We start from the raw sequence: 27,317 nt of genomic DNA on the forward strand, positions 1-27,317 counted from the left end.
GCGCTCGCTGGTGGAGTGGATGTAGCGGGCGGAACTTGGCGTTCCCGTCCTGTGGGAGATTGGCGGGGGAGGGCTGGCCTGCCAGGTCAGCTCCAACGCGGGAGGTGCGACTATTGCCGAAGGAATGAGCAGGTGAACACGTGCTGGAGGTTGGCAATGACAGAGGGCGGATTTCTGGACGATAGAAGCAGCTGGAAACACTTGCTGGGCCTAAAAGCGGAGTGTGGGAAGGTAGGAGGGTATGAATGAAAGCAAACTCAGAGGACTGTGAGATGCGGGAAACCAGAGGCTACAATCCACAGGCATTCTTTAAATCAGCGATCAGTGACTCAAATTTTTTGTTTCAAACCCACAGTATCACATTTTACAGGGCGGCCACGAATACACACCAACGTACACATGTACGTGTAAAAATGAATGCTTCTCAATAGTTCTTAACCCTTGCAATGTGCCATGTATCCATTATCTTCCATTTTATTCTTTCTCGTTCTTTTTTAAAACTGGTGCAGTGTGCCAAATTGATTTCATGTGGGATTTGAACCACGGTTTGAGAAATGCATGCCAGCAGTACAAATGCAGACAGTTTGGAAGTCACACACATAGTGTTTGAACATGGATACTTATTAAAACAAACCATTTTCTTGAGAACAGGAATAGTTTTAAGGGTCTAGAGTGAAATGAGGAAGCCCCAAGTGCCCACTGGTAAAAAGAGAAGCAGAAACTGCCAACGGGAGAGAATCATAACCAAGAGCAGGAACAAGGTGAGCTCCACACAGGACGGAAGGGCACAGGCCCCATGGGGTGATAACACTGACTGCCTTTTCTGAAGAATGAGTTGCCAGGAAGACATCTAACAGAGGTAGCAGTTCCATCTGGCATTTCCCAGAAGAGTTAAGTAAACCCAATATCTGGACACCTGGCCTTTAGCAGATTTAGGGATGAACATTTAGTTCAATCTGTGGCGTCACTGCATTTGGGGACTGTTTGGAGGACTACCCCGTCCTGGGTGTGGCAGTTTGGTACGAGGTTAGAGCAGAGGGCAGAAGTGCAATGTTTCTGCCCCTGCAAAGGGCTTTGGGTTTAGGTGTGCCCCTGCCCACCTGCAAAGTGGCCGAAACGTGATGTATTAATGAAATGTGGTAAACATCACGTGAAGGTGGACCTCCAATCCAGGGGCAGCTCACAGCATTGTGCAGAGTGGCCACCCCGTGGGCCCAGTAGCCTTGAGCTTTCAGTGCTCCTGTGGGCGGTATGTGATTTCTCACACACAGCCCTCCGAGTGCCCAGGATCTGGGAGTCAGAGGAGGCAGAGTGTAGAGGACATCTCAGACTGAGCGGCTTCCACAGGACGGCACGAGCTCAGGCCAGGAGGAAGGGGATGATGTGCACTGGCGGGGTGTGGGGGTGCGCTGCCTCAGTCACCACGTGCTCTTGGGCTTCCTCCCATCTACTGGAGAATTAAAATCATTTCTTCTGTCCTGGCTGGGGGCACTTGTAAACTGGACAGCACATCCTGGTGCCAAGGAGAGCCTGGCCACTCCTCGGGCAGCCTGGGGGAGCGCCGAACAAGAGCGAGGGAGCAGGCTGAGGGCCCAAGCCCGGGTGTGGATGGGATGACCAGAGCCCCATTTATACTGTTTATTAGCTCAGACTTTAACTCCCTTCTCTCCCACCAAACCATTAAGCCCCCCTGAAGGTGGGCGTTTGCACCCTCTGTGTCCCCAGCAGAAATGCAGCCTGCCAATAGTAGTCTTCATAAATTTTGTTCAATGAATTATTTCGATTCTGGATTTTCCTGTGAAGTAAGGGGCCACACCAGACATCAGAGGACCCTTGCGCTAATCCTGGGTTCTAGAATTCTGTATTGCCCTCCAGAATAGAGCCCGGAGAAAAGAATGGACAACTGAAGTTCCTACAGGCCCTCTCCCGCTCGCCAGGGAGCATTCCAGAGCAAGGGTGCCTTGTTTTGAGAGTCTAACAGCCGAGTCACGACTCCGGTTGAGAACTCAGCGCAATGCTGTTTGGTGATGCGTGCTCCTTTCCTACTCGATGCCGCAGGATCACCGTTCCAAGGGGCGAGTTTAAAGCGCAGCCCGACCAGCTCTTCCCTCGGCCCCCGCTGGACAAGGGAACACAGGATGCGAGCCCAGATAGCAGGTCCTATTAGCTGCTTTTCAACTGTCCGCTGTGAAGCTGCTGAACTAAGACTCATAAAATGAGGAGGTATCTGTACGGATGGATGAGTAGCTTCCACGCCAGCTGGTTTTTAGGAAATGTTAAACCAGAATGGCTCCCGGCAGGGAATACACTTTGCAGTGGTCCTCTGCCCCCACTCCCTACTGCTCCCCCCGCCGGGAGCATAGCTGGGGGTCCAGCCTTACCACCTCGGTGCTCAGGCAGCCCGTCCTCGTCCCCCCAACGTCCCTCTCCGTCCCACCCCACCTCCCCAGAGCAGCCTCTCTCTGAGTCACCTGACTGCCCACCGAAAACACAGGTTAGTAGGCCTGCCCCAGACCTGGGCAGGGAGCCTGACGTCGGCATTTAAACCAGTATTTATGCGCACTAAGTTTTCAAAGTTACTTTTGTAGAAAGAAAGTTCGGGTAACACAAACCTTGCCTACTCAGAATGATGAAAACAGCTAGGCATGTTTGAAATTAAAATGATCTTAAAAATCAGATAAATGCTTTAATACATTTTCATTTATTTTACAGTTTAAATCTAGAGTATTTAACTTTTCATACAAACTAAATTTTTAAAAGGCACTTGCTATTTTACACACACAAGATTCAAAACAAAATCCTCCTGCGGAGCGACTCCAGCGCTGCACCCCGAGCAGCGTGCGGGGCAGCGCGGAGGGAAGCCGCTGGGCGGCGGCGATCTCGGCAGCAGAAGCCCACGGTCCTGCGGCCATCTCCAGGCCCAGCAACTTCTCTTTGGGTTGTTTTTCTTTAATTTCTTCAGTACAGTTCCTCTTAGAATTTATTTCTAAGGGCTGAAAACCACTTTAGGACTGATGATTCTTTTAACAAAGAGTAAAACCCAAAGGATCATTCTACTCAGAACTTGAGAAGTGGCGAATCCACGTTTTCTTTGTCGGCCTCAGGTCTCGGCTGGATCAGAGGAGAAGCCAAGTCTATCAGCTGCAAGAGAGAAGTGACGGAGGTGAAGCGCGCACCCACGTGGCCCTGCCCAGCCCGTCGACCCCGCAGGCTGGCTCCCTGAGCACCAGGCTGCCTGAGAGCCGGCTCTGCCGTGGCTCGGTCCCGTAACTGCTGGGTAAGCCTGGCACGTCCAGGAAGCTGAAAGGAGAGGATGCCACACACTGGAGGGCGCAGAGCTCCTCCAGCAGGTGTGCTCCCTCTCCATGCTTTAGGCACTGGGGATCCTGGAGGGGAACTGCCATGACCCCTGCCCTCAGGGAAATGCCGGGTGTTCCTGGGCAGGAGTCCTCACCAGGGCTGGTGTCCTCTGAGCTCACGCCACTAAAGGTAAGCCATGCCCTCAGACACGCCACCTTGCACATCTCGGCGACCACTCCCCAAGGTCACTGTGATGTGCCTCAGGATGAGGGGCACGCCCAGAACCGAGACCACCCGAGGCTGAAGCCAGCTCAGGGCCTCCTTTTGCTCCTCACCTGCCCCACGTCAGCGAGAGACTTAGATGGGGCCTCTCTGCTCAGGTCTGGAGTGTTTATAAGGAGGTCGATCAGAGGTCTGCTTTCAGACGCCAAAGCCACATTTGCTTCTGGAGTATCACAAAAGTCAATGAGAGGCAGGTCGGGGAGGGATGTGCTGCTGGCTTCTGAAGTGATGGTAAGCTGGTCCGGTTTAACATCCACGAGAATAGCCTAGAGAAAAACACCAGACTGAAAGGCGATTCTAGCATCTTTTGTTCGACCATCTTGGCAAAATGTGGGCTTTGTTTATGTCTCCAGGCAGCCAACAGCTTTGGAAACCCAAAAAGGAGGGCTGGGGTGGGCCCCTGAGTGCGGAGAGCTGGCTGGGGGGTGGGTACTGGCCAAGTACCCACTGGGCTGCCCCCTCCCGCCAAGGCCAATGCTGCACTCCCTCTCTCGCCCTGCACTGCTACCTGTTTCCTGTCCTGTGAGCCCCAGCCCTCTGGCCAAATGCAAGGGGAAGTGTGGCTTTTGTCCCCTCTAGTGGCCTGTGGTCCTCTCTCTTTGGCACAGCTGGCACTGGAGGCCCAGGGTCATGGACGAATTCCTACAGGGGCAACTCCGTGGGCCACTACCCTGAGCTGCCCCATGGCTTCCAGGGCCACCTCTACTAAGCCAGGTGACACCACTAGGTACACCTGTTCTTTTACCTCAGCAGGGGATGAATCTTCAGGTGGCTGTGCTCCATCCAGTGCAGCTTTTGAAAAGGCAAAATCCCTCTTCTCTGGAGAAAAGTTAAGTGCCTGTGGCACAGAAGATGGAGAAAAACTTGCATCAGGGGACAAGCCTGAGTGCCCGGAAGCAGCCTTGCTGCTGGCCTCCCTCACTGGTGCAGTCCTGCAGGAAGAAGGAGGGGTCTCATGAGAAGACATCTGTAATGCCAGCTTGTTGGGCTGCGGCTGTCCTCTGGAGCACATCACACAGGACAGAGTCCTGCCTCTGCTTCCCGCTCCGTCAGCGGCAGCCATCTAACCTTGAGGAACTCACTTTCGACCCAAGTTCCCTCTTGAGCAAGCCTCTCTGCGGCTCCTTTCAGCTCTAACACTTCACCAGTCTGCTGTTGGCACTGCCAGTCTCACTCCCTTTCCCTTCAGGTGTTCACTGGGAGGGGAGGGGCGAGGGCCACGCGTAGCCTCTACTCCTGGATGTGCCCCCAGTGCCCCTGTGCCCGGAGGGCTGCCTCCTCTGGCTGGCACCCTGGACAGGCTGGAGCCCCGGCTGCACCTCCACAGCAGGGGCCCCCTGGAACGTGCCGCCCGTGCAGATGCTCCTCAGCTGTCTATTTCCCAGACGGTGCAGGGAGCCCCTGGGGCCAGCCCGTCGTCAGCAGCCTAGCAGGCCTGCACACACCTGGTCACTCAAAGCCGAAAGATGGGAGGAAACCAGGGAAAGCAGCAGTTTTCATAAGTTTCTACAGCATGTTTTCTTTTTAATATTTTAAAGGCTTCATAACAATCTGAAAAAAACTGAGTTTTATTCACACACACTAACAGGCATAACTGCTGACCCAGGTCACTGCCACCGCCCACACACTGGGGCTCACTGGGGCTTTAGGACCGCCCTTCCTCCTCCTGTTTGGCCTCTCTCTCCCCCATTAGCACACATCCAGGCATTTTCCCTTCCAGCCTTCTCTACTCTGACAGCACCGAACAGATACTTGTGTGGCCAAAGCCTCCAACCGGCCCCTATACGGAGCAGGTCCCTAGCCTGGTGCCGCGCACGCCGACGGTATTCCCTGTTCCTTAAGGCTGTTCACCAGGGGGAGTGGCGACAGCCCCGTATCTATGCTTTGCCCGCTGAATCCTCGTGGACAAAAGCTGAAGTCAGAGCCAGTGACAGCAGTACCCTTCTGCTTGGGTGATTCTTCCCGTCAGTATTTCCTGAGCACCTATGTTGTGCCAGGAGCTTGTTCTCAGCTCTAGGGAAGTGGCGATGAGCCTGTCTGAGGAGGTCCAGCTCCCAGGAAGCTCCCGCACCAGTACTGTGCCAGGCGACCAGCGAGTGGACAGACACAGACTCTGTTCGGGTGCAGAGGGGAGAGGTGCTCTGGAGGACCAGCAGGGGAACGGGGCCTCTGGAAAGGCCACTGGACATGCACTTCAGTGATGGGGAGGCGGCAGCTCTGGCTCCATGCACTCCAGGCGGAGATGACGGCGAGGCGGCCTGTCAGAGCCAGTGTGGGGGAAGGTGGCTGGAGGAAGTGAGGGAGCCGGGAGAGGCGGGGGGGCAGGCACCCCAGAGGATTCGGTCTGTTTCTCAGGAAGCCTGAGCGAGGCCACTGACAGAGGCTCTGGAGGGCGCACTGCAGGCCTCCCCCGGGGCCAGTCTCAAGGGCACCACTGATCCCAGGGGTCCTGAAGGCTAATGTGCCTCAAGGAGCAGCTCTGCCCACAGGGCCCCCAGAGAGACCCTCCCCCACCCAGACAGGGTGGGCAGGCTGACTTCCCGGCCGAGCCCCGGACAGGATGTTAGGTGAGGAACACGACGAGGGAGCAAGCGCCTCCCTTACTTTCTGAGACCCACCTTGGGGAGCCTGGGGTCAGGGTCTCTCGCTGGGGGTGCGATTAACCTCAGCCTGGCCAGCTCCCATCCAGTGCCTCTGCACCAGACCAGCCAGCCTTTCCGACATGAGCATCGCTTGAGGCTTTATGGATTTGAGACAGACCCATTGCAACATTTATCTCTTACCTCACTGCAGACTTTTTCTGGGGCTCAGAAGAGAGTCGTTGAGCAGGCACACACGGGGGAGAAACCGGAGCCCTGGGCACGGTTCTAGGGGTCAGCAAGGGCAGGGCGGAGAGTCGCCAGCCGGCAGGTGTGGCCCAGGCTGACGCTCGCCTCCTGCTCACAGGGGTCCTCGTGTTGCTGAAAAGGCTCTGTGGGGCTGGCCCTGACGAGCGTCTAGCAGGGGTGCCGGGGACAACCCTGCAAAGACCAATAGGTGTCTTGAGCACCTAAAAAAGGTCTAATTATTCAGCCATCAGGCTAAAGCAGAAGGAAGTCCTACAATTTCAACCTAAACAATGGAAGCCAGTGGAGCCTGTTGGAGCTCTGTCCTCCAGGAAGGCAAGGCTGCAGCAAGACCAGGGACTCAGGGCTGCCCACCCGGGGACCCTGCAGCTCTGGCACCTCTGCCCTCCTCACAGACTCCAGCAAGGTGACTGCGCTTTAGTGGCACCAGGAAAGTGGCTTCAGGGGAGCTTCAGAAGAGATAAAAGGTCACCTTTTGGTGGCATGAATACGCGCAGAGGAGTCCAGACCTGAGCGGGGTCTGGCGAGGCAGGTGGGTGGGCAAGAGGGTGCGCTGCGTGCTCGCGCGTCCCAGGCCCAGGAGCCAGAGTCCCGCGCGGACACAGACGGGGCAGCATGGCCCGCTGCTTGTTCCTTGGCCTCCACCTGCACCGCGGCGGGGCCTGCAGCTTCCACTGCCGCGCGGGGCTGACCTCAGCTGTATCCGTGTCCCTGATGCCGACAGAGGAGAGTTGTCTTGAAGTAAGCAAGCGGGGGCGCCCTGCCAACACGGAGCCAGCCCAGAGGCCTGGGGAGGACGCCCGCTGGCTTCACCATCCATCAGGGAGGCTCTGCGAGCTCCAGGCTGAGAACAGCCTTTCCCCGAAGGACAGAACTGCTCCAGGAGCACGGGCAGGACGGGGCGCCAGGGGGTCAAGCTGCCCCACTGCAAGTTCTGGGATCACTTCCCTGCTCACTCCCTGAACTGCTGAGCACTGGCAGCTCCACCACCAGCTCCAGGGAAAAGGAGTAAAAATATAAACGAATGTCACCCTCAGAAAGGCCCTGGGAGGCAGGATTTCCCACCGTACAGGTGAGAAAACCAAGGTGGAGGGGCAGTGAGGCAGGAGTGGAGCTGGGATGTGCTCGCCCACGCTGCCCGTCGGGGAAGGGGCCACAGCGAGGCTGATGTGTCGGGGAAAGCCCCGGGCACCCCCATGCGGTGCTTCCCAAGTACACATACATGTAAAGGAAAGCCCAGAAACCTGAGAAGATTCGCAGAGTGCCCACCCTGGTCTGTGGCAGCGCCAGGATCAGGGCCCCTGCGCTGGTGCCCAAGCCTGGAGCCGGCCTTGCCGTGCCACGCCATCCCAGCAAGGTCCAAAGCACAGCTCCCGCCCTGGTCACACGGCAGAGCCAGGACCCCCACCCTGGCAGTGCTCCCCAGGTCTGAGGGTCCTTTGCCCCCACTCCCAGCCGGTGCACACAGGGCTAAGCAGCACTGGGCAGGGTCCCTCCACTGCGACAGTGCCCAGAGTGCCAGCCTAGGGACTGGCCATCAGAAAGGGCTGGGTGTGTGGACGAAGCAATGCTCTGACCTTGGCAGGTGGCAGTAGGAATGGCAGTGGGAGGGTGACTCAGTGGGAGGGGGCTGCCATCTGCTCAGACAACTCCCAGCCTGGGGCAGTGGTGGCGTGTGCGTGTGTGTGTGCAGATTCAGTGACTCACACTAAGCCACAGACCAGAGAGTGTGTGTGTGCATGTGCGTGTGCAGATTCAGTAACTCACACTAAGTCACAGACCAGTGCGTGTGTGCGCGTGTGCGTGTGCAGATTCAGTAACTCACACTAAGTCACAGACCAGTGTGTGTGTGTGCGTGTGCAGATTCAATAACTCACACTAAGCCACAGACCAGTGTGTGTGTGCGTGTGCATGTGCAGATTCAATAACTCACACTAAGTCACAGACCAGTGTGCGTGTGTGTGTGTGCGTGTGCAGATTCAGTAACTCACACTAAGCCACAGACCAGTGTGTGTGTGCGTGTGCAGATTCAATAACTCACACTAAGCCACAGACCAGTGTGTGTGTGCGTGTGCATGTGCAGATTCAATAACTCACACTAAGTCACAGACCAGTGTGCGTGTGTGTGTGCGTGTGCAGATTCAGTAACTCACACTAAGCCACAGACCAGTGTGTGTGTGCGTGTGCAGATTCAATAACTCACACTAAGCCACAGACCAGTGTGTGTGTGCGTGTGCATGTGCAGATTCAATAACTCACACTAAGTCACAGACCAGTGTGCGTGTGTGTGTGCGTGTGCAGATTCAGTAACTCACACTAAGCCACAGACCAGTGTGTGTGTGCGTGTGCATGTGCAGATTCAATAACTCACACTAAGTCACAGACCAGTGTGCGTGTGTGTGTGCATGTGCAGATTCAGTAACTCACACTAAGTCACAGACCAGTGTGTGTGTGCGTATGCGTGTGCAGATTCAATAACTCACACTAAGTCACAGACCAGTGTGTGTGTGTGTGTGTGCATGTGCAGATTCAATAACTCACACTAAGCCACAGACAAGAGAGTGATGGAGCCGGGACTTAAACCCAATCCAATAACTGCACCACAGCAGTGGGCGCACCAGGCACAAATCAGTCGCCCTACAGAACCCCCGGGGGTGGGCTGGGCACGTGTAATAGCTCTGAGGGCGATTCTGCCCTGCGGCCTGGTGAGAGAACTGCCCCCGCTCAGGGCTAGGATTGGGGTCTGACACGCAGGAGGCAAGTCTGCGGCTACCGAAACTGCAGTGGACCTAATGGGCCTTGCCCCCAGCAGCTCAATCTGCACCCCCAGCCGGGACTCAGACACATGGTATCAGGCTGTGGGGTCACCACATATTTGCAAATGCTCTTCCAGAAGGTAGCAGATGCACCAGTCCATCCTTAACCATAATCTAAAAAGAAAGGAAACAGACGACTCATTACCTCCCCACTGACGTGCACGTCTGAGGCCTCTGTGCCTGGGAGAACTTTGGCGTCCCGCCATCTGGGGGTTCACCTGAGATGGGAGAGGAAGTGTGTACAGTCACCCACCAAGTGATGAATCACCATCTAACACCCCCATTTTCCCAGCTGCCACAAAGTAGGCCAAGATCAGAGAAGCTCACAGGGAGAACCAGCAGGGCCTAGGAGCGTGAGAGGGGACACGTCCTCCCCTCATCCCCAGCTCTGCCCTCAGCCTGGCCGCCAACCCAGACGGCAGTGGAGCACGCCCTTAGGGGCATCAAGCAGGCGGCGTTTAGCATAAACAAGTCAAGTGTGCTGGTGAGAGCCCTGAACTGGCAAGCTGCTCCCCCATGGCAACACCAACGTGGTGAGGTTCCCGGGTAGGCCCCAGAGTCCACCAGCGCCTTCATTTCCCTAAACCAGGGCAGCACTAGGGTGACCGTGAGGCCTCCTGTGATCTACATGGGTGTGTGATGACAAGCAGGCCGGGAGGGCTGAGCGACGCCAGCACAGGCCCCAGGCCACCTAGTCCCTCGAGTACACTGTCTCCCGGGAACCAATTCACAAACTCACCCTGGGGCCTCCAAACCGCAGGTGCCAGGACCCCCATGTAACACCCTGCTACCTCCTGGAAGCCACGGGCAAAGAAGCTGTCCCCAGCACCCCTTCCCCAGCCCCAAAGGGAACGTGGGGCTGGTGCAGAGACCTCTCTGCAGCAGGTGCTCTGAGGCCTGGTGGGGCCCGGGTGGCTGCTCGTCCAGGTACCCTCTCCAGACCCCCTGACCCTCAAGCCTGCCCCTGTCCCGGCCCCTCCCACTGCCCCACGTCTGCACTGCTTCTCCAAAGAGGCTGCTGCATGTGCTTATCTCCACTCCCGTCTCCTGTTCTTTCCCAAGTCAGCCTTACCAAAGTGGTGCGCACAAAATATGAAGGGTAAAAATCAGCAGGTTCCTGCTGCGCCCACCCCGACTCCCAGCTTGTCTGGTTGTTTCCTATGTTACTTGCTCCGTATCTCTAAGTCACACATATGCCACTTGTGTTCAAATACTTGCGACGTCACCTAAGGACCCAGCCCCTCGGTCCCCACCCGCCCCGTCCTATGCAGCTCGTGGGCCTGTGGTCACATTTTCGCAGCTGTGTGAATGCGCTCAGCTGAGGAGGCCGCTGCACGTGACCACACCTGCCTGGCTCCCTCCCTGCCCCCTCCCTTAAGATCTTGCTTGTCTCCATTTGCTTGTTTCTGATTCTGGCGGGGAACCTGTGACCAACTGTCCGCTAACTTCCGTCCTCAGGAGCAGTTTCCAGGCGGTTACACCCCTCGGGTGCCGAGGCCACATCCTCCACAGGGGCCTCGCAGGCCACTGGCCTGTGCTCCCGCCACCCCTGGGCTGGGCCGGGGTCCCTATCAGGGATCCATCTTTTCCCTCTTACTGCTTTCTCGCTCATCTTAGTGGAGCAAACTCCAGTAGCTTCCAAGGATGCACAGGAAGTTAACTATTTTCATGAACATTTATATGTATTAAAATATTTTCTTATACTCTCACAACTGGCCAAGGGTCAGCCCGGGGTCAGAACGCCGGGCTGGAACCCTGTCCCTCCAGAGTGCTGAGGTTGGGGCCCCACTGTCACTTCAGTGCTGCAGAGGCGAGTCCAGGTCACGCCGGCCTCAGTCCTTTGTGTGGCCCTGGGCATCAGGAGTCACAATAAAAGAACCCATTTGTCTCAGGAATATTTTCAGAAACCTGTACATGAGAGGCCCCATGCCAGGGCTCGGTTCACACTGTCCCCACGTCTCCTCTGCAGTGACAGCTGGCGCCCCACAACCGCAAGTGCCCTCAGCCCCAGGGGGCGCATGGCACGCACCATCACTGCAGGGCCATGTGCTCTGAAGGGCAGTGGCCCCCATGGCCTCCCCAGGATGAGTGGTGAAAGGAGGTCACAAGACAGCCTGTCCCTGACGCTGGGAAGAGGACAGCTGGCTATAGCGAGAAGGCAGACCAGAGAGCCGCAGGGCCGCCGCCAGGCAGCAGAGGGCGGAGGCAGACCTGCGATGGCCCCGGTGCGAGTCCGGCAGCTCCGTGCAGCTGGAGGGCAGGAGCGCCAGCCACAGCGGGGCAAAGGCCGCACGAAGACGCACGGCCAGAGGCAGCACAGCCATGGGTGCTCGGGAAGGAAGGCAGCAAACACAGCCAAGCACAGCCCTGTACCCGCTGCCACGCGGGGCCCTGAGAACCCTGTTCACGGAGCACCCATGTGTGCAGACACACGTAGCACTCTGCTGCCAGAACCTACATTTTACCTCTAGGTGTGACTTCTCCCCTGAGGTCCCGACTCATGCATTCAACTGCCTGCCCAGCATGGCTACTAGAGCCATGTAGGCATCTCAAACCCAACAGGCCCAAACAGCAGCGGGCTCTGCTCTGGTGCGGCTCTCCCTCCAGCCTCCCATCACCGGGGGGTGGGGGAGCAGTACCAGGTGCACCTGGTCATGCGAGCCCCTCCTCACCTCTCCCTCCACCCCCACCGCAATCTCTTGTCCAGAGCACAGGGGGGCTTCCGCCTGGTTCTCCCTGCTTCCACTCTTGCCCATAGGGCCTGCCCTTCCCTCAGGGAGGGATGTTTTGAAGGTCATATTCCCTGCTTAAAATCCTCTTCAAGCCAGAGACGGGTAAGATTCCTCAAGGGAGGAACAAACTAAGACAGGCACAGTCGCAGGGGGGCCATCAGGTGAGAAATTGGGGATCAACAGAGGGGAGGCTTAGAACCTCACCCCCCCTGTTCTGAGAGAAATCTTCTGCATACGTGGATGTTTTATTGCCCTGGTCTAGCTTGGATTAACACATAGTCTACAGGCACACACCTGATCATCTACATTTGCTCTCTTACAACACTAAACTATGTTTTCTACCTTTATCTTGCATCTACCTACCACTTCAGCATTTTATTAAAAAAAAAAATAATAATAATAATAAGGGAGAAATGTGGGATTCACATATAAATCAAGTATAAAAATCAAATAAATATTCATATTCGACCTGATTGTTTACAGTTCATAATGCATGATCAAAACTGAAAGTTTCTGTGATGACTGCCCTTGTACTGTTCACCATGTAAGAACTTATTCACTATGTAAGAATTTGTTCTCCATGTAAGAACTTGTTCGTTATGCTTCAGAAGATTGGAGACTGACGAGAATTAGGCTTGGGGTGGATTAATGATTGTGCATTGAGTCCCCTATACAGAATTTTATTGTTGTTAACAAACATCTGATCAATAAATATGAGAGATGCCCTCTCAAAAAAAAAAAAAAGGAAAAATTAAAAAAAGTATAAAACTGTAAATAAAACTTTTCTTAGCTGTTAAATAAATAAGTAAGTAAGTAAAAAAAAAAAAAAATCCTCTTCAGCACCTTCCCCTGCGCTGAGATTACATGGAGAGCCATGCCACAGTCACGGGTGGTAAATGAGCCAGCCTCTGGCTCCCTGTCTATCGCCACCTCTTATTATTCTTCCCTTCATTCACCAACTAGACTGAGGTTGCTGTTTTTGTTCAGTATCTACTCTTCTCTTCTTTTGAATACGAAAAGTTGGCTGGATGTAAAGACAGCATGTCTTAGTATCCCTTGCAGGTAAGTGTGGTCACATGACTAAGTCCTGAGCAATTGGACAGACATGGAAGTGGCACATACAGCCTCCAGTTCAGTAAGGATTTGCTCTTCTCCACCTATTCCATTTTCCTGCTGGTTGGTGTGAAGGCTGGAGCTGGTGCAGCCATAGTAGACTATGAGGTAGAGAAGCTAATCATTGCAAAACAAGGTGGAAGAGGTGTGAGTCCCTAATACTGAGGAGTGCCATACCACCTCTGGAATGTCTACCTAGACTTTTATGTGAGATGGAAATAAACATCTATCTTGATTAAAACCATTGTTTTTTGGGCTTGTCGCAGAACCTAATCCTAACTACTATAACTACCTTCTTACCACTCTAGGCTTTGTTTCTAGGACTCATGAGGCATCTTTCTACCTCGAGACCCATGCTTGCCGTTTCCTCTGTCTGCTTTCCTCTGTCTTCTCCCTCTGGCTTTCCTAATGGCTGCACGCTTCTCATGGTCCAGATCTCAGCTCACTGTTGCCTCCTGAGGAGCCCTCCCTGACCATCTTAGCTGAAGGGACCCCTCTCTAAATTCTTCAACATTGTGACACCTTTCTCTTTTAGTCACTTCCTCATACTTATGATGGGAAAGTAGACTTATCTGATAATATTCATCTCCTGCCATTAAAATGTAAAGTCCTTGAGAGTAGAATTTGATGTTATGACCGACTTGTACCCGAGAGGGCCTGGCACACGAGTGACATGCATGGCAGGATGGCTCATTCTCACACGGGAACTCAGAACACAGTTGGGCGTTAAAGGCCGTCTGTATGGGCAGAAATGCTCATAACCTCAGGACATTTAAGCTGCCTAGAGAGGCAGGAGCTGTGCTCGCCCTTAAATCAGTTCTGCACAACTTTCTATAGCATACAAATCACCAGATTAATCCACCCTGACCAAACTCCACCTCCCAGCTGCCAGATGCCAGGCCAGCAGGCGGGGAGAGCCCGAGGTCGTTCTGCAGTCTCGCTGCTCTGAAGAGACAACGATCAGGCTCTGGGAGGCTGGTGAGGCTGGAATCTGAGGGGCAGAAGCCTAAGTCCTAGAGAGGAGGGGGCCCTGGAAATATGAGCGGGATCCCCAACCCTTGGGGGGAGGTGTGTAGGTGCGAGACCCCAGAAGGCTGAGAAAAACTACTGGGAACAAGTTCCATTGCTCACAGGGCCGGGACACACTCACGGCCCCCCAGGCAGAGTGGGAACCTCACAGGAGAGACTCAGGAGAGACCTGGGAAGGGCACACGTCAGCGCCAGGGCTGACATATCCTGAGAGTAAAGGCCATTTGGGACTGGAACATCAAAGATATTTAAGAAGCCTCAAAGGATCAAGCCGACCTGCAATTTAAGTGCCAAGGCAAAATCCAACTCCTCAAAGAAAGACAACAAAATCCAGGCGTTCAAGTGTAAAATGTACAATGTCCAGATGATAAAAGATAATTAAACATGTGAAGGAGCAGGAAAATGTGGCCATAACCAGGAAAAATATTAAGTCAGTAAGAAACAAACCCCAAAATGACAGGGAAGATGGAATTAGAAGAAACAGGCTTTACAACAGCCGTTACAAATATGCTCACAAATACACGGGAAAAAGCGGGGAGACGGTCATGTCAGAAATGAAGACCAAATGGACAGGCTTAAGAGATTAGACACACGGCAGAAAAGCCATGTGGCCTTGAAGACATGACAGTGGAAACATCCAAACTGCAGCACAGGAATAAAGGCTGGGGGCAGGGGGAGGACAGAGCCTCAGTGACCCACAAGACCTCAGGGGGTCTATGATCCCTGTGATTTGAGTCCCAGGAAATGAGGGGAAGCAAGAAAGAATATTTGAATAATGGCCAAATTTCTTTACAGATATGATTAAAACTGACATACAGACCAAAGAAGCTGAAGAACCTGCAAGATGGATAAACACAAAGAAAGCCACATCAAAACATTATCAAATGCTGACAGTAGCAACAAAGTCTTGAGAGCAATGGTAAGTCACAGAGCGGAGTGAGTGTAAGATAGGAACTCCACTGACTTAAGGCAAGCTAGAAGATAACACAACATATTTAAAGGGCTTTAAGCAAACAAAAAAAAGGAAACTACCATCACCAAAACAAATACTTTTTAAAAAATTCTAAGTAGGATTTGTTCAATATTTGTAAAATACATTAAAATGTATCAACTACTTACCAGTGGAAGACTTAGGAATTTTAAATTGACTTGTGGGGGTGGGCATAGCCATTGTCTTGGCGTTTAGATAAGAATCTCTTCTTCTCATTCTCCCGGCTGCTTCAGGCTGGGAAGAGTGTGACACACGGGAATGCGAGCTCAGCCTCCGGGCTCCCTTCTCTGGACTCTGGGGCTGGGTGAGAGGTGCTGTGGTGGGCCCCTGGGCCTGCCCCGGGGTCAGCTCAGCAAGCGCAGCCCACTTGCTCGGCCTGCAGGACGCACCTGCAGGGCCTGCTTGCACACACTGCCCTGGCCTGGCGTATCCCGTCCTGCCTGACTGGCTGGTGTTGGACCGAGGCCGCGACCTGTCTGCAGGAGGGTTTGCAAGTTCACTTGATTTAGCTGGAAGAGGAGACACACAAAATATGGTTATCACTCAACCTTATGTTATTTTTAAATTGTGAAGTTTAACAAATACATGCAAGATAGGCTCTCTTTAGCATATCTGCCCTAAAATGTTTTCAAGTGAAGACAATTATCTATTTCTAACATGATTTTATTCTGTGTGTTATCAGGCACATTTTTCAAACAAAGAACAACCCAGGTTGCTTGTAGCTTAGTTGAGTGTGTTCTAAGGTACTAATTCTGGACACAATTATCAAGATGTACATAAGTGTATGTAAATTCAGGCTCTCTTATCTTCATTGATTATGTCAATGCAGAAATCTACTGTAGCTAAGTGGATGGAAGGGGATAGTCTAGTCACATGCCCCACAGAGGGCTGCAAGGGAGGCATGAGCCCTTCCCTGTGTAAAGTTGCGGAAACCATTTGAGGTTTCTTAACCACCAACTGGTAGTTAGGATTTCAAGTCAGATCAGTCTGGTTCTAGAGTTCCTACTCTCCACATTTCATGCACAAAGTCTCCACCATGCTGCCTGGACCACAGGACACAGTACAGAGAATCTACACAGCAAATATAATTTGAAAAGTGTTTAGTCCTAAAAGCAGGAACTCAATGCCTTTCCCCACAGCCTACCTGGTTTCTTCCCTTGCCACTAGATGGCACCTTTGGCTACATAAAATTATAGCAGCCAAAATCCAGTTAGGAGTGGGGATTAAAATAAATATCCAGGAATTATAAGGTCCTATGCCCTACATGATCTGGAACCGTCCTGTTTCTAAGACCTGTGTCTGATGGCATTCCACATGCTGGTCTCAGCTGCCCTCCATGTTCTCAGGCACCCGGAGCGTACACCCACTTGGTGGCTCCTTGTACCCCTCAGCTACACCCAGCAGTCCTAGAGGGCTTCTCCTGCGGGGAGCACCTGCAAGACAAGGGCCCGCCCCGTGCACAGCAAGCCCTCCAGGACCTTCTAATGAGCCTTTGCGTTCTGTGAAAATAGTCTCCGAGGGACAGATAGCAGCTGAGACCTCGCCGGGGTGGACGCAGTCTGAGCGTGGCGTGGCTGGGGTCTTGCCTGCAGCTGGAGAGGCGCGCACACCCGGAGCCACAGCCGGGACAGACTGCGAGGAGGATGGTTTTCTTGGAATACCGCCAGCACAACCAGGTGGTTTTAACAGAGTTTTCTTCAGCCCCAGCTGAAACAAAATGTCAAAAAAATGGAATCGTCAAAAATTTTATCATTTACCCATTACTTATCTCTGCAAAAATGGGATTTCAAAATAACTTCTAATAATTTAATAAGTACCATCTTGCATTTAAAGAAGAAAAAGATCAAGCAGTTCAAAGCGCAGCCTCTTTGGCTGCCCGTGTGGGGCGGGCTGCAAAGCAGACGGGCCCACCCAGGCTCACTGAGTCATGGCTGTGGCACCCAGCTTTGGGCAATTTTAACCAGAAACACCAGTGACTCTTACACACAGCTCAGGGTGACCAACACTGGAGAGGAGACGGCAGAGCCATGGACAGTGGCCCGTGCCTGTGCGGAGCTCCAGTTTTTGACATCCCATCGCATCCGCATGAGGACCCTCTGAGGGGAGTAGGGAGCACCCACACCATCGGCGCCCTGACGCTCAGAGGCTCAGTCTCCCCAGCCCACACAGCTCCCAGCAGAGTGGCCAGCTCCAAACACATGCCAGGCCTGTGTTCCTGGCATTTCACCAACGTGCCTCTCAGGGATCCTATCTTCAACCTCCTAACCTTGATTTTAATCAAAAGACACGTCACAGGTATGCAAAGCTACCTCAGTCCCTTCGCCCACAGGCCGCAGCCCACCCGCAGCCCTGGCAGACCCACCTTGTTTGGAGCAGGGAGTGATCGCTTGCCTTGGACCAAGTGGCTTCCGCTGGCTGGCAAGCTGGCGACATCCTGGGCAGCACTGGGCCTGTCAGGGGGCCTGTCCCTGTGGGACTCCTTTTCATTCAGAGTTTTCATCCTGGAAGGACCAGCTGATACCTCTTTCATAGGCTGAAAATTTTTAATTTGAAACATGAGAACTGTCTAGTTTTTAACGATGCCTGGACACACTCAGTTTTCATTTAGGGCACTGCAGGCTCCATCTATGCTCCCAATGCTATTCACATTCCTCAATTCAACTAGACGGAAGGGAACAGAGCAGTTCCCTTCCTCCACCAAGTTACCATGGACAAAATGACTATGGAGTTTGCTTCCTCATTAAAAACAGAGCAAAACGATACCAAGACATTGCATTAACACCAGAGAGACCCCTAAAGCCAATCCTCAGCCAGGACTCTTATTTAAGGATGATAACAAGGAAACTGGCTGTAGTAACACAACCTTTAAAACAGTGTACAGAAAGGAAACACTCATTAAACGGTCTTCCCTTCTACCAGAGAAGCTGCTCGGTTGCAATAAATCTCCTTCTTCTAGTACTGAAAGCCATTTTTCTTCGAACAGCAGAACCAAACAAAGAATAAATTCCTGACATATTTATGGACAAGGGCATTCATGAAGCTAATCCATGTTTATATAAATAACCCCTTATAACAAGGAGAATTATAAGAAGCAATGACTTCCTTTTACCTTCACTTTTTAAATTGAGATATGCCACCTCACAGCATAAATTTCACCTTTTTAAAGTATATACTTCAGTGCTTTGGGTATATTCACTATGTTGCACGACCATTGAAAATACAATTTTAGAACATTTTTTGTTGCCCCTAAAAGACACCCACACCTTCCCCATTCCCGACTTCCCCAGCTTGCACAGCCACTAATTCACCCCTTGTCTCCATAATTTGCCTGTTACGGTCACTTCATATAAATGGGAACATATAGTATGTGACTTTTGTATCTGGCTTCTTCACTGGGCATGTTTTCAGGGTCATCTGACCATTTATCAGTACTACATTTCTTTTTGCCAAAAATATCCCATTGTATGGACAGACCACATTTTATTTATCCACTCATCAGTTGATGGACATCTGAGTTATTTCTGCTTTTTGGTTATTATGAATAAGCTGCCATGAACACTGGTGCATAGGCCTCTCTGTGGACGTTTTCGATTATCTTGGGTATATAGTGAAGTGTGGAATTGCTGGGTCCTATGGTAATTTTATATTTAAACTGCCCACAGTGGCTGCCTGTCTCACATTACCTCCAGCAGAGCCCAAGGGCTCTGATCTCTTTGCCAACACCTCTTTTCTTGCCTTTTTCTTCCTCCTGCAGCCATTCTTGTAGCTGTCTTGAAAGCACATTTCCAAGTTGTGCAATCGAGTGGCCCAGCTGTTTCTAGAGGCGACCCTCATGAGGAAGGCGTGCCAGTACGTCCTTCCAGAGGGAAGGACTTCTCCCACAGAAACAACGTAGGAAGTGGCGCTGGCCTCCCACATGGGCTCAGAGTGCAGCTCAGCTGCACAGCTAACACCTCACTGACGGAAAACCCAGCCCCGGGGCACCAGATTGCTCTCCAGGCCCAGGAAAACAGTCGGCCCCAGAACGGCCAAAATCCTACCACAGCCTCTCTGTCCTGCGTCCACGTGGCATACGTACAAATTCCTGCCTGAGTCCACGTGACACCCAAGATTCATGTCACTTTCATTCTAGGAACATCAGTAGAAATCTGTACCCAAATGCTCTCCAGAAAAAGGAGTTTGAATGATTAAAGAACAGCCCAGCTACTTGGGGGAACAGCCACATGCCTCCTCAGTCCAGCACTCAGCAATGGCAGCTGGGCTTCGGCTCGGTTCAAGTCTGGGCTCTGGGAGTAGAGGCGTGTGGTCCAGATATGCTTGCAGAGGGGAAAAAGAACTTCTAGCCTATTGGTGTGCATTTTACATTGACCTAAACCTGCTAGCAACCCCTCCCATCCCTCCATAACTGGCTCAGGGAGCTGAGACCTGATGGCCAGGACAGGAGCAGAGCGGGGAAAGGGCACAGGGCAGACCCCGACCTGATTCTCCTGGCCCCTCCTCATAGCTGGGGCTTCTTGCCCTGAGTAAAGCCCCCTCAGGCAAAACCTGGAGGCAGCAGTCTGACACCCCCCTTCTCCTACCCGAGTGCCCTGCCCTGCAAGCTTCTAGGACCCCCAGCTCCCAGAGTTGGGTGACGGCACCCCCGGCAGTGTACCTGCCCACTGCCACGTCCCAGGACAGCTCACCCGATTGATGGCAATCTAAGTCACAGTTAAGGAGAATGACTGCTGACTACTCTCAGAGGGGGAATTTGTCAATGCAAATGAAAACCCTAATGAGTTTTTAAGGTTTTAGTCTACCTTCTCCATGGCCAAGAGAGCGGCTTTTCCTCTCACAGATGATGCTCGGGGCGGCAGCAGTTTGCTGGTGACCCTCTTCTGCGCCACCGCCTGTTTCACAGGGTAAGCAGTGCCTGGTTCCACCGGCAAAGGACAGCGAGCAGAGTGCGGTGGCCGCGGGGTCGGGGTGGGCCTGGCCTGGGCAGGAGCGCTCCGCAGATCCGCGCCCGAGGCGGGCTGGGCTCCAGGGGGCCGCAGGCCACTCGGGGGGCTGTCGGACAGGGAGTATGTCTCCCTTTTCAGGGACACGGGGCTTTTCCGCATCGCGTTTTCTTTTTCAAAGAGGCTTATCTTTAATTTTGACTCCTGTATGAACCTTTCCACGCCGTGGCTCCAAGGGGCTTCGGGCCTGGCGGCTAGGGCCGCCTCGCTTTTGCTGTTGCTTTCTATCTGTAAGGCCAACAAGTGAGCTTCTTTATAAACTTCCACAAATTTTTCTCCGGTAAGAGGACTCCAAGAGAAGTGACTTTCTGATGCTGGCACAAAAGGTTCTTTGGGAATCTGACTATTTAATTCTAAGCTCGCAGCAATACATCTTTCTTTATGTCCGATGGGTCCAAAAAAGACTTCGTCATCTTCATTTGCACTATTTTAAAAGAAAAGGATATTAATAACGCAGGCATTTAAATAAGAGTGGTTATAACCAAAGCAAGGGAAGAAACCTCATTTGTTTACCTTGAAGACGACAGTGAAAGATCGAAGTCAAATTCTTCATCGGCCAGAAGAAGAATGTCTGGGGGGAGAAAGCCTGCCGTCACTGTGGGGCTGGGGCCGCAGAGCGACCACCAGCCGCTACAGCCCTCACGATGACGAACTGTCCCCGCTAGGCGTGCCTCACCACTTTATAGTCACAGCTTCATGAACATCCCCCCAAAGCGTGCCTCACTATCTTATAGTCACATATTCACGGGGGCTCTGGATGACCTTATTTTGTCCATTTTCTTTTTAAAATAGCATTAGCCATTCAGTGTTTGCTAAGCTGCCCCCAAAGCCTACCTCCTTATTTTATTTTAAAGACACAATCTGAAGTGCACTTTCCAAGCCACTCCACCAGTGTTTGAAGACCAGCTAAGGCATTTTCAGATATTGGACATTCTCAAAAGGCCACCTGCCACAGCTCCGCAAAATTAGATTCCCAATCACAAACTACAGAACGAACACCTATTCTTCTTCCAAAAACAAATTCAGTATTATTCAAATGCACAGCAGGGACTCCATACATATTTGTTGACTGTCACCTCTTCTTCCTGGGGCCCATCTTGAACCCACAGACAAAACTGCGCTTTGGCTTTGTGCCCCATCCGTAGTTTCCACAAAATGCCTTCACCAGCCAGCTCCCTTCAGAAGCATGCCTCCCTCTAAGCGACCTCAGTCTCAGTTAGTGATCTTCCCTGGGGCATCTTCCCTGGGGCAACGGCTCCTGGCTCCCGCCACAGCCCACTCCACCCCACCCCTCCCTGGCTCCCTGGCATCTGCATCTGATCTCCCACCACCACCGGCAGTGCTGCTCGGTGGACGTCTCTTGACCCTCCGGTGGCCAGAACCACACTGTAAGCTCCTACAGGACAGCAAGTATCTAATACTCTCCCCAACTCAGCTAGATCAGCCAAGGGTCTGGACACTTAGCAAACATTTATAGAAATGCCCTAAACTGGTATTTCCATATTGTACAGATTATAGCACTTTCACAAATCATATAGTATTTGATCCTAACAATGTGTCGTGCTTACCAAATCATAAAGTCTTAAAATACACTAATAATCTAATTAGGTCCCAATTAGTTCAATTGGTCCTAATTACCTAATCAAGGAAAAGGTAGAAAGCACAAATACACAAAAGAAATAAAGAGAAATAACCAGAGAGGAAATCAAGATTCATAAAGGTAGTTTGCTCAGTTCTACACATCAACCTAAGAATTTGGCTGAAACATTATTTTCTAGAAAACAGAATTCTTTTCGTATTCAAATTATTTAAATTTATTTATTTATAAAGCTGACTCTAGAAGAGAGAAAAAAATCTTAACAGTTTAATTATCATAAAATAACTGGACAAATTTATTAAAGAACTATTCTCCCCTGAAAAAGTACAAGTCCCAGATAGTGTCATAGGATAATTCTATCATATATTTAAAGAATATATCATTTCACAATTATTAATATTGCTTCAGAGGATAAAAAAAAAGAAAACTTCCAACTTATTTCTAGGAAGTAAGCATAACATATCAAAAGAAAATAAAGAAAGCTACAGACAAGGCCCATATCAACATAAAAATCCTAAATTGAAATATTAGCAAACAGAATCCAGCAATACATTAAAATAAGAAACATCACGACCAGGTGAGGTTAGTTTCAGGACTTCAGGTCTGTAGGTGATTTAATTTCACACCGTTAAGTAACATAATCATTCCATCACTAGACCTAGCGGAAAACCACGATTGTCTCCATATCCACTGACAAGTAATATGATAAAACCCAACATACACTGCTGACTTTAAAAGCTCTTCATAAAAAGTTATAGATATAGTTTATCATATAAGGGAAGTACCCATTTTAGCCCAAATGCCATAGTCTTACTAGGTCTTACTAGGTCTTACGGGATACCCCCAGGAGCATTCCTTCTAAAGTCAGGAACAGACACACCTTCTTGGTTAACTTACACTAAAGTGACAAATAACCCCCAAATCTCAAATGGCTTGTAACAGCAAAGGTGTATTTCTCACTCAAACTCCATGTCTGCTGAAGGTAGGCTAGGGCCCTGTTCCACGTCCTCCACATTCCAGAACCCAGGCTGGTGGAACCTGGTCTTCATGCAGAAGAGGAAATAGCAAATTCCACACTGGTTCTTAAAGACCCAGAAGTGACACTATCACATTCCCATTTCACTGGCCAACTTTCAAGTCACATAAGCCAAGCCCAACTTCAAGTGGGCAGGGAAGTACAATTCTCTCATGTACCTGGGATAAAAATAAAGTAGAAATACTAATGAACAGCATCAAGGAGTACTGTCGATATGTAAATTAAACTCACAAGCCAGCATCATCAAGCTTAATGGAAAACTAAAGAAATTCCAGTAAAGCCAGGCAATGGCAATGACATCTGCTGTCATCACAACTCTTAACATTGTTCTGGATGCATTAAGCAACACAATTAGACAAAGGAAAGAATCTGGAGGGAAAATTATCATGGTGCACAGATGCTATGATTATAGACATAAGAAAATCAAATAAAATTATTGTAAGTAGTAAAAGGATAAAAGTTGATGGCTGAGGACAAAATTACACAGCGATCAACAGCTTTCATGCCTAAAGAGAACGGTTAGACGATATAATGGAAGAAGAGACCTCATTTACGGTAGCAGCAAAAAATACCAAATAGCTATGAACAAACCTAACAGAAATATGCAAGATGGATACAAAGAAAACTTAGTATTTGATAAAAGCAACATATCAAATAAAAGGGGAAAGTGGATTATCCAATAGACAGTACTGAGATAAACTAGGTAACTGGGGATAAAAAGTATAAAACATTTGATCCATACCTCATACCATACCAGGTCAAATTCCAAGTAAATCAGACTTAATTGAAAAAAATGGACAAATGAAATGAACAAGAAGAAACCACAGGGAAATTATTTTATAACCTGAAATGCAGAGGTCTAACTATGACATCAAACTGGAAGCCATAAAATAAAAGACTGATAGTCCATCATATAAAAAGATGTTTAAATTGCTGCATGGCAAAAACCACCATGAGCAAAGTTAAAAGAAACAATAAGCAGGAAAAATAGTATTTTCAGCTCATATCACAAAGGGCTAATTCATGAGTGGTGCCAATAAGTAGGTAAGAAAGCAACTAACAACATAATGGAAGACTAGACAAATGATAGGAATAGATAAAATTCATGGAAAATAAAATGAAATGCCCTTAAATACATGACAAGAAGTTCAGCCTCACTCAAAAATAAGAGTAATGAAAAATAAACTCACGCTGAGATACTGCTTTTCATTCAAAAAGTCTGATAAATCTGGGGAAAGAGACAAATCACACACTGCTGGGGCAGCTCAGTTGAGAGGAAGCTGGCAGGGCCCACCGAGATGAGCAATACTCTGTGATCCAGCAAGTCTACTCTGTGAATGTATCCTGTAGACATTGACCGTGTCATTTATTGCAGCAGCATTTGTAACAGCAGTATAAAAATAAATTACACTCTTCATATGTTGATATACAAAGAACATCAAGATAAATGAGGCACAGACAACAATATGCGGGACAGGGTTCTATACACTGTATAAAAAGAGGGTGATCAATTGATATACGTATTGGCTTGCACTTGCAAAGATTAGGTCTGGAAAAGCACCCAAGAGACCGGTAACACTGACGGCCCTTGGAGGGGGCAACCGAGTGGCTGAGGAAGCGGCTGGAGGAGGCGGAAACAGATGCTGGAGGGTTTGCAAGCCATGGCAAGGCGTATTTATTTTATCCAAAGGGCAATAGGAAGCTACCCAAGGGTTTTAAGTAGAACACAGTTATGATCTAACTTGTGTTTTTAGGTTACTCTCTCTGCTGTGTACAGTGTATCAGAAGCAAGCAATACCTACTGAAATTATAAACGCACACACTGGCCAAAGGGCAAAACATACAAGTAGGTGGAGGTGAATTAATGTGGTTGAGACCAAATGGTGGCATTTGGGTGAAGTTGAGAAGAGGTGGATGGAAACCAAAACACATTCTGCAGGTGGAATGACAGTGTCGATGATTGTGTGGATGTGGCAGCTTCACAACTTGGACAGCTGGGCAAATGGAGGGGCAGTGAACTTCCATGAGAGGACAAAAAGCAGGCCAAGAAGGGGTCAGTAGGGAGCTATGTGGAGTTTGAGGTGCAAGACATTCACATGTAGGTGCAGGTGAATATACAAGTCCAGAGCTCAGAGGAGAGGCTGCACTCCAGACCAATGTGAGCACCACCAGAAAGCAGATGGGGTTTAAAGCTGTGGGGTCTGAGAGCCCCTTGGATGGGGGGAGAACAAAGGGACCCCAGACCAGGTCCTGCGAAGATCAGCTTCAGAAGATGGGAGAGAAGAGGAGCCTGCAAAGATGCACCAGCCAGAGGCAGCAAGAAAGCCAAGGGCACCTCAAGGGCAAACAAGGGCATTTCCAGGAGGGAAGGTCAGACGTTATCTCGAGGTTGATTAAACAAAGCCAGAAAAATGACAGTAGGTTTGGGGACAGATGTCATCAGTGACTGACAAAAGCAACCTGAGCAGAGGGGTGAGAGCAGAGGGGCTGGCAAAGGTTGAGGAATGTGAGAAAACCGCAAAACGGAGAATGTGCTCAATGTCCAGCTCCAAATGAGTCACAGAGCAATGGAGAGGGAGCAGAGCATATGGGGACAAGTCAGCAGAAAGCAGAACGTGCCTGAATACCAAGGATGAGACGAGCGAACGGAGAGGCACAAAGAAGGCAATGAAGCAAGGGTGATTCAGGGGCGCAGTCCTCAGGAGAAGCAGTGGGGACTCGACAGGCCTGCGGGAGGGACTGACGTTGGAAAGGGAGGGTACAACAGGAAGGAGAGGGGTGCAGCGGCAAAGGCCTTTCCCGGCACGATGGCGAAGCCATGCGAGTTGGCAAAGCCTCTAGGATGGTTTCAGCAAAACGGAGGTGTTACACTCGGCCTCCCTCCTGCCATGGGTGTTGTGAGGAACACAGGAGGAAAGGACGGTCTCATGAGAGAGCGTGCCCCTTCACTCGTTTTGTGAGGTTGCACTCTCACCTTGACACTCAACCCAGACAGGGACAGGACAGGACAGGACAGGAAAGGCACAGTCCAGGCTCACTAACAGGGTTGCAAACAAGTATTAGCCAACAGAAACTAGCAATAAACAAAAAAAGACAATATAAAATACAATCCCACAAATGTGTGCGTGTCCACTAAGTGCTAGGTGGTGTTCTAGGCGCTGGGGTTACTGCAGCCAATAAAGCCGGTTCCACCTGCTGGGGCAGGACGCCCAGCTGGGTGGGGGGTCAAGGGGAGGTAGGACACCGGCAAACAAAGAGGTAGTTAGGACGCAAACTCCTGAAGACAGGGACCATGAGTTCCACCGGTGCAGGGCACAGGATGAGCGCTCGGTCGGTCAGTCCTCACAGCATTACCGAATCAACCTACATCTTCACTGGGCTGCCTGAACAAGCGCAGGGCCGTGACGAGGACGTACCATCCTTCCCGCGGACGTCCATCTCCGCTGCTCCTGCCTGGCTGGCTGTGGGCACGTCGCTGCCGCCTCCCCCTTCCACGGCGAGAGCTGTCCGGGCACTGCGGGGAGGACGGAGCCAGAAGGTGAGCAGGGGCCAGGCCCAGGTCCCCGGGTCCTCCACCCCAGGAAGCCCAGCAGCCGGGGCCGCTGCGGCACCGACAGGGGCAGATGGGGACGGCGGGTGGCCACAGGCCCGGCGATGCGCCCAAGACCCTCCCGACGCACCCAGGCCGCGCGCGCCGGGCAGCGAAATCCCAGTTCTCGAGGAATACTGCTGGGGTCTCTGGCTTGCCCCCCACCCCGGGTCCCCGCGGCGCCAACTAGTTGCCAAGCATCCTCTCACCCGGAGCTGCAGGTCGCGGCCGCCCCGCCTCGGCCCTGGATTTAAACGCCGCGCGGCGCGGCGCGGACTCCCGATTGGCCTGTTTGAACGGCATCAACGTCGCCTCGCGCGCTGCATCCTGGGGGCTGTAGTCGCGGCGCCCCGGGGAGGGGTGAGGCGCGCATGCGCACTGCCTCCGCGTGCAGACGGGCTGGCGTGCTGCGGAAGGCCGTTTGGGTCTGCGTGGTGCGGGGCGGCGGGGGTCCTGGACTTCCTCAGAGTCTGTACCGTGTGTGCCCCCGGGCTGGGCAGCAGGGCAGCTGTGTGTGGCAGGGACTTGGTTCTGATCCCAGCTCTTTATCTGTAAATGGAGAAAATTAAATTCCCACCTTAGGGTGTTGATGAGAAGACCAAACGAAATAGGTGCGTCTGCCTGCTTTGCGAGGCAGTACGCGTCGGTTACTGACCGCTGCAGTGAGACGGGACCCCGCTCCGAGGAACGCACGGGCGGCCCTGGGTGGCCGCACGCCGGTTTGTTTCCCCGGACCCGGAGCGGTTGTCTGGCGGCGGGAGTGGGAGTGGGGGGCAGCGGTGAGGGCCTGAGTGGGCAGAGGGTGTGGCGGGAGCCTGCCCTGGGCTTTGTAGCCGGCTGGCGGAGCGTCGGGGTGGGCGTTCGTCCTTGGGCCAAGGGCGCAGATTGGAGAGGTGCGCCTCCAGGCAGGGCCCAGTGGCCAGGTAATGGAGTCTGACGGGGGGGTGCACACGGAGCGGAGATGATGCCAGATCTGAGCTCCCCCG

At 51.7% G+C, this 27,317-nt stretch overlaps 1 protein-coding gene and 1 long non-coding RNA gene across 6 annotated transcripts in view; one reads left to right on the forward strand and one right to left on the reverse strand.

The window, feature by feature from the left end:
- On the forward strand, positions 1-4,469 carry LOC130678914 (uncharacterized). Its single transcript, XR_008991869.1, has 4 exons — positions 1-132; positions 3,105-3,277; positions 3,375-3,489; positions 4,333-4,469. It is a non-coding gene; the product is annotated as an uncharacterized LOC130678914 (long non-coding RNA).
- GTSE1 (G2 and S-phase expressed 1) overlaps positions 2,681-27,317 on the reverse strand; it is a 26,430-nt gene continuing 1,793 nt past the window's right edge. For 2 of the 5 annotated variants that reach the window (XM_057508424.1, XM_057508426.1), the window contains exons 2-13: positions 26,541-26,880; positions 26,159-26,256; positions 20,623-20,680; positions 19,909-20,533; positions 17,472-17,642; positions 16,588-16,816; positions 15,238-15,618; positions 9,390-9,462; positions 6,366-6,602; positions 4,328-4,514; positions 3,636-3,848; positions 2,681-3,141 (exon numbers count right to left, since the gene is read on the reverse strand). In XM_057508424.1, the coding sequence (XP_057364407.1) occupies positions 3,058-3,141; positions 3,636-3,848; positions 4,328-4,514; positions 6,366-6,602; positions 9,390-9,462; positions 15,238-15,618; positions 16,588-16,816; positions 17,472-17,642; positions 19,909-20,533; positions 20,623-20,680; positions 26,159-26,180 (2,280 nt within the window). In that variant the 5' untranslated portion in view covers positions 26,181-26,256; positions 26,541-26,880 and the 3' untranslated portion in view covers positions 2,681-3,057. Of the gene's footprint in view, positions 3,142-3,635; positions 3,849-4,327; positions 4,515-6,365; positions 6,603-9,389; positions 9,463-15,237; positions 15,619-16,587; positions 16,817-17,471; positions 17,643-19,908; positions 20,534-20,622; positions 20,681-26,158; positions 26,257-26,540; positions 27,078-27,317 lie in introns of those variants that run through there. The other 3 variants (XR_008999557.1, XM_036906603.2, XM_057508425.1) reach the window with 3 other exon arrangements.

The sequence above is a fragment of the Manis pentadactyla genome, chromosome 10 (genome assembly GCF_030020395.1).
Source record: "Manis pentadactyla isolate mManPen7 chromosome 10, mManPen7.hap1, whole genome shotgun sequence".
NCBI classification, from domain to species: domain Eukaryota; kingdom Metazoa; phylum Chordata; class Mammalia; order Pholidota; family Manidae; genus Manis; species Manis pentadactyla.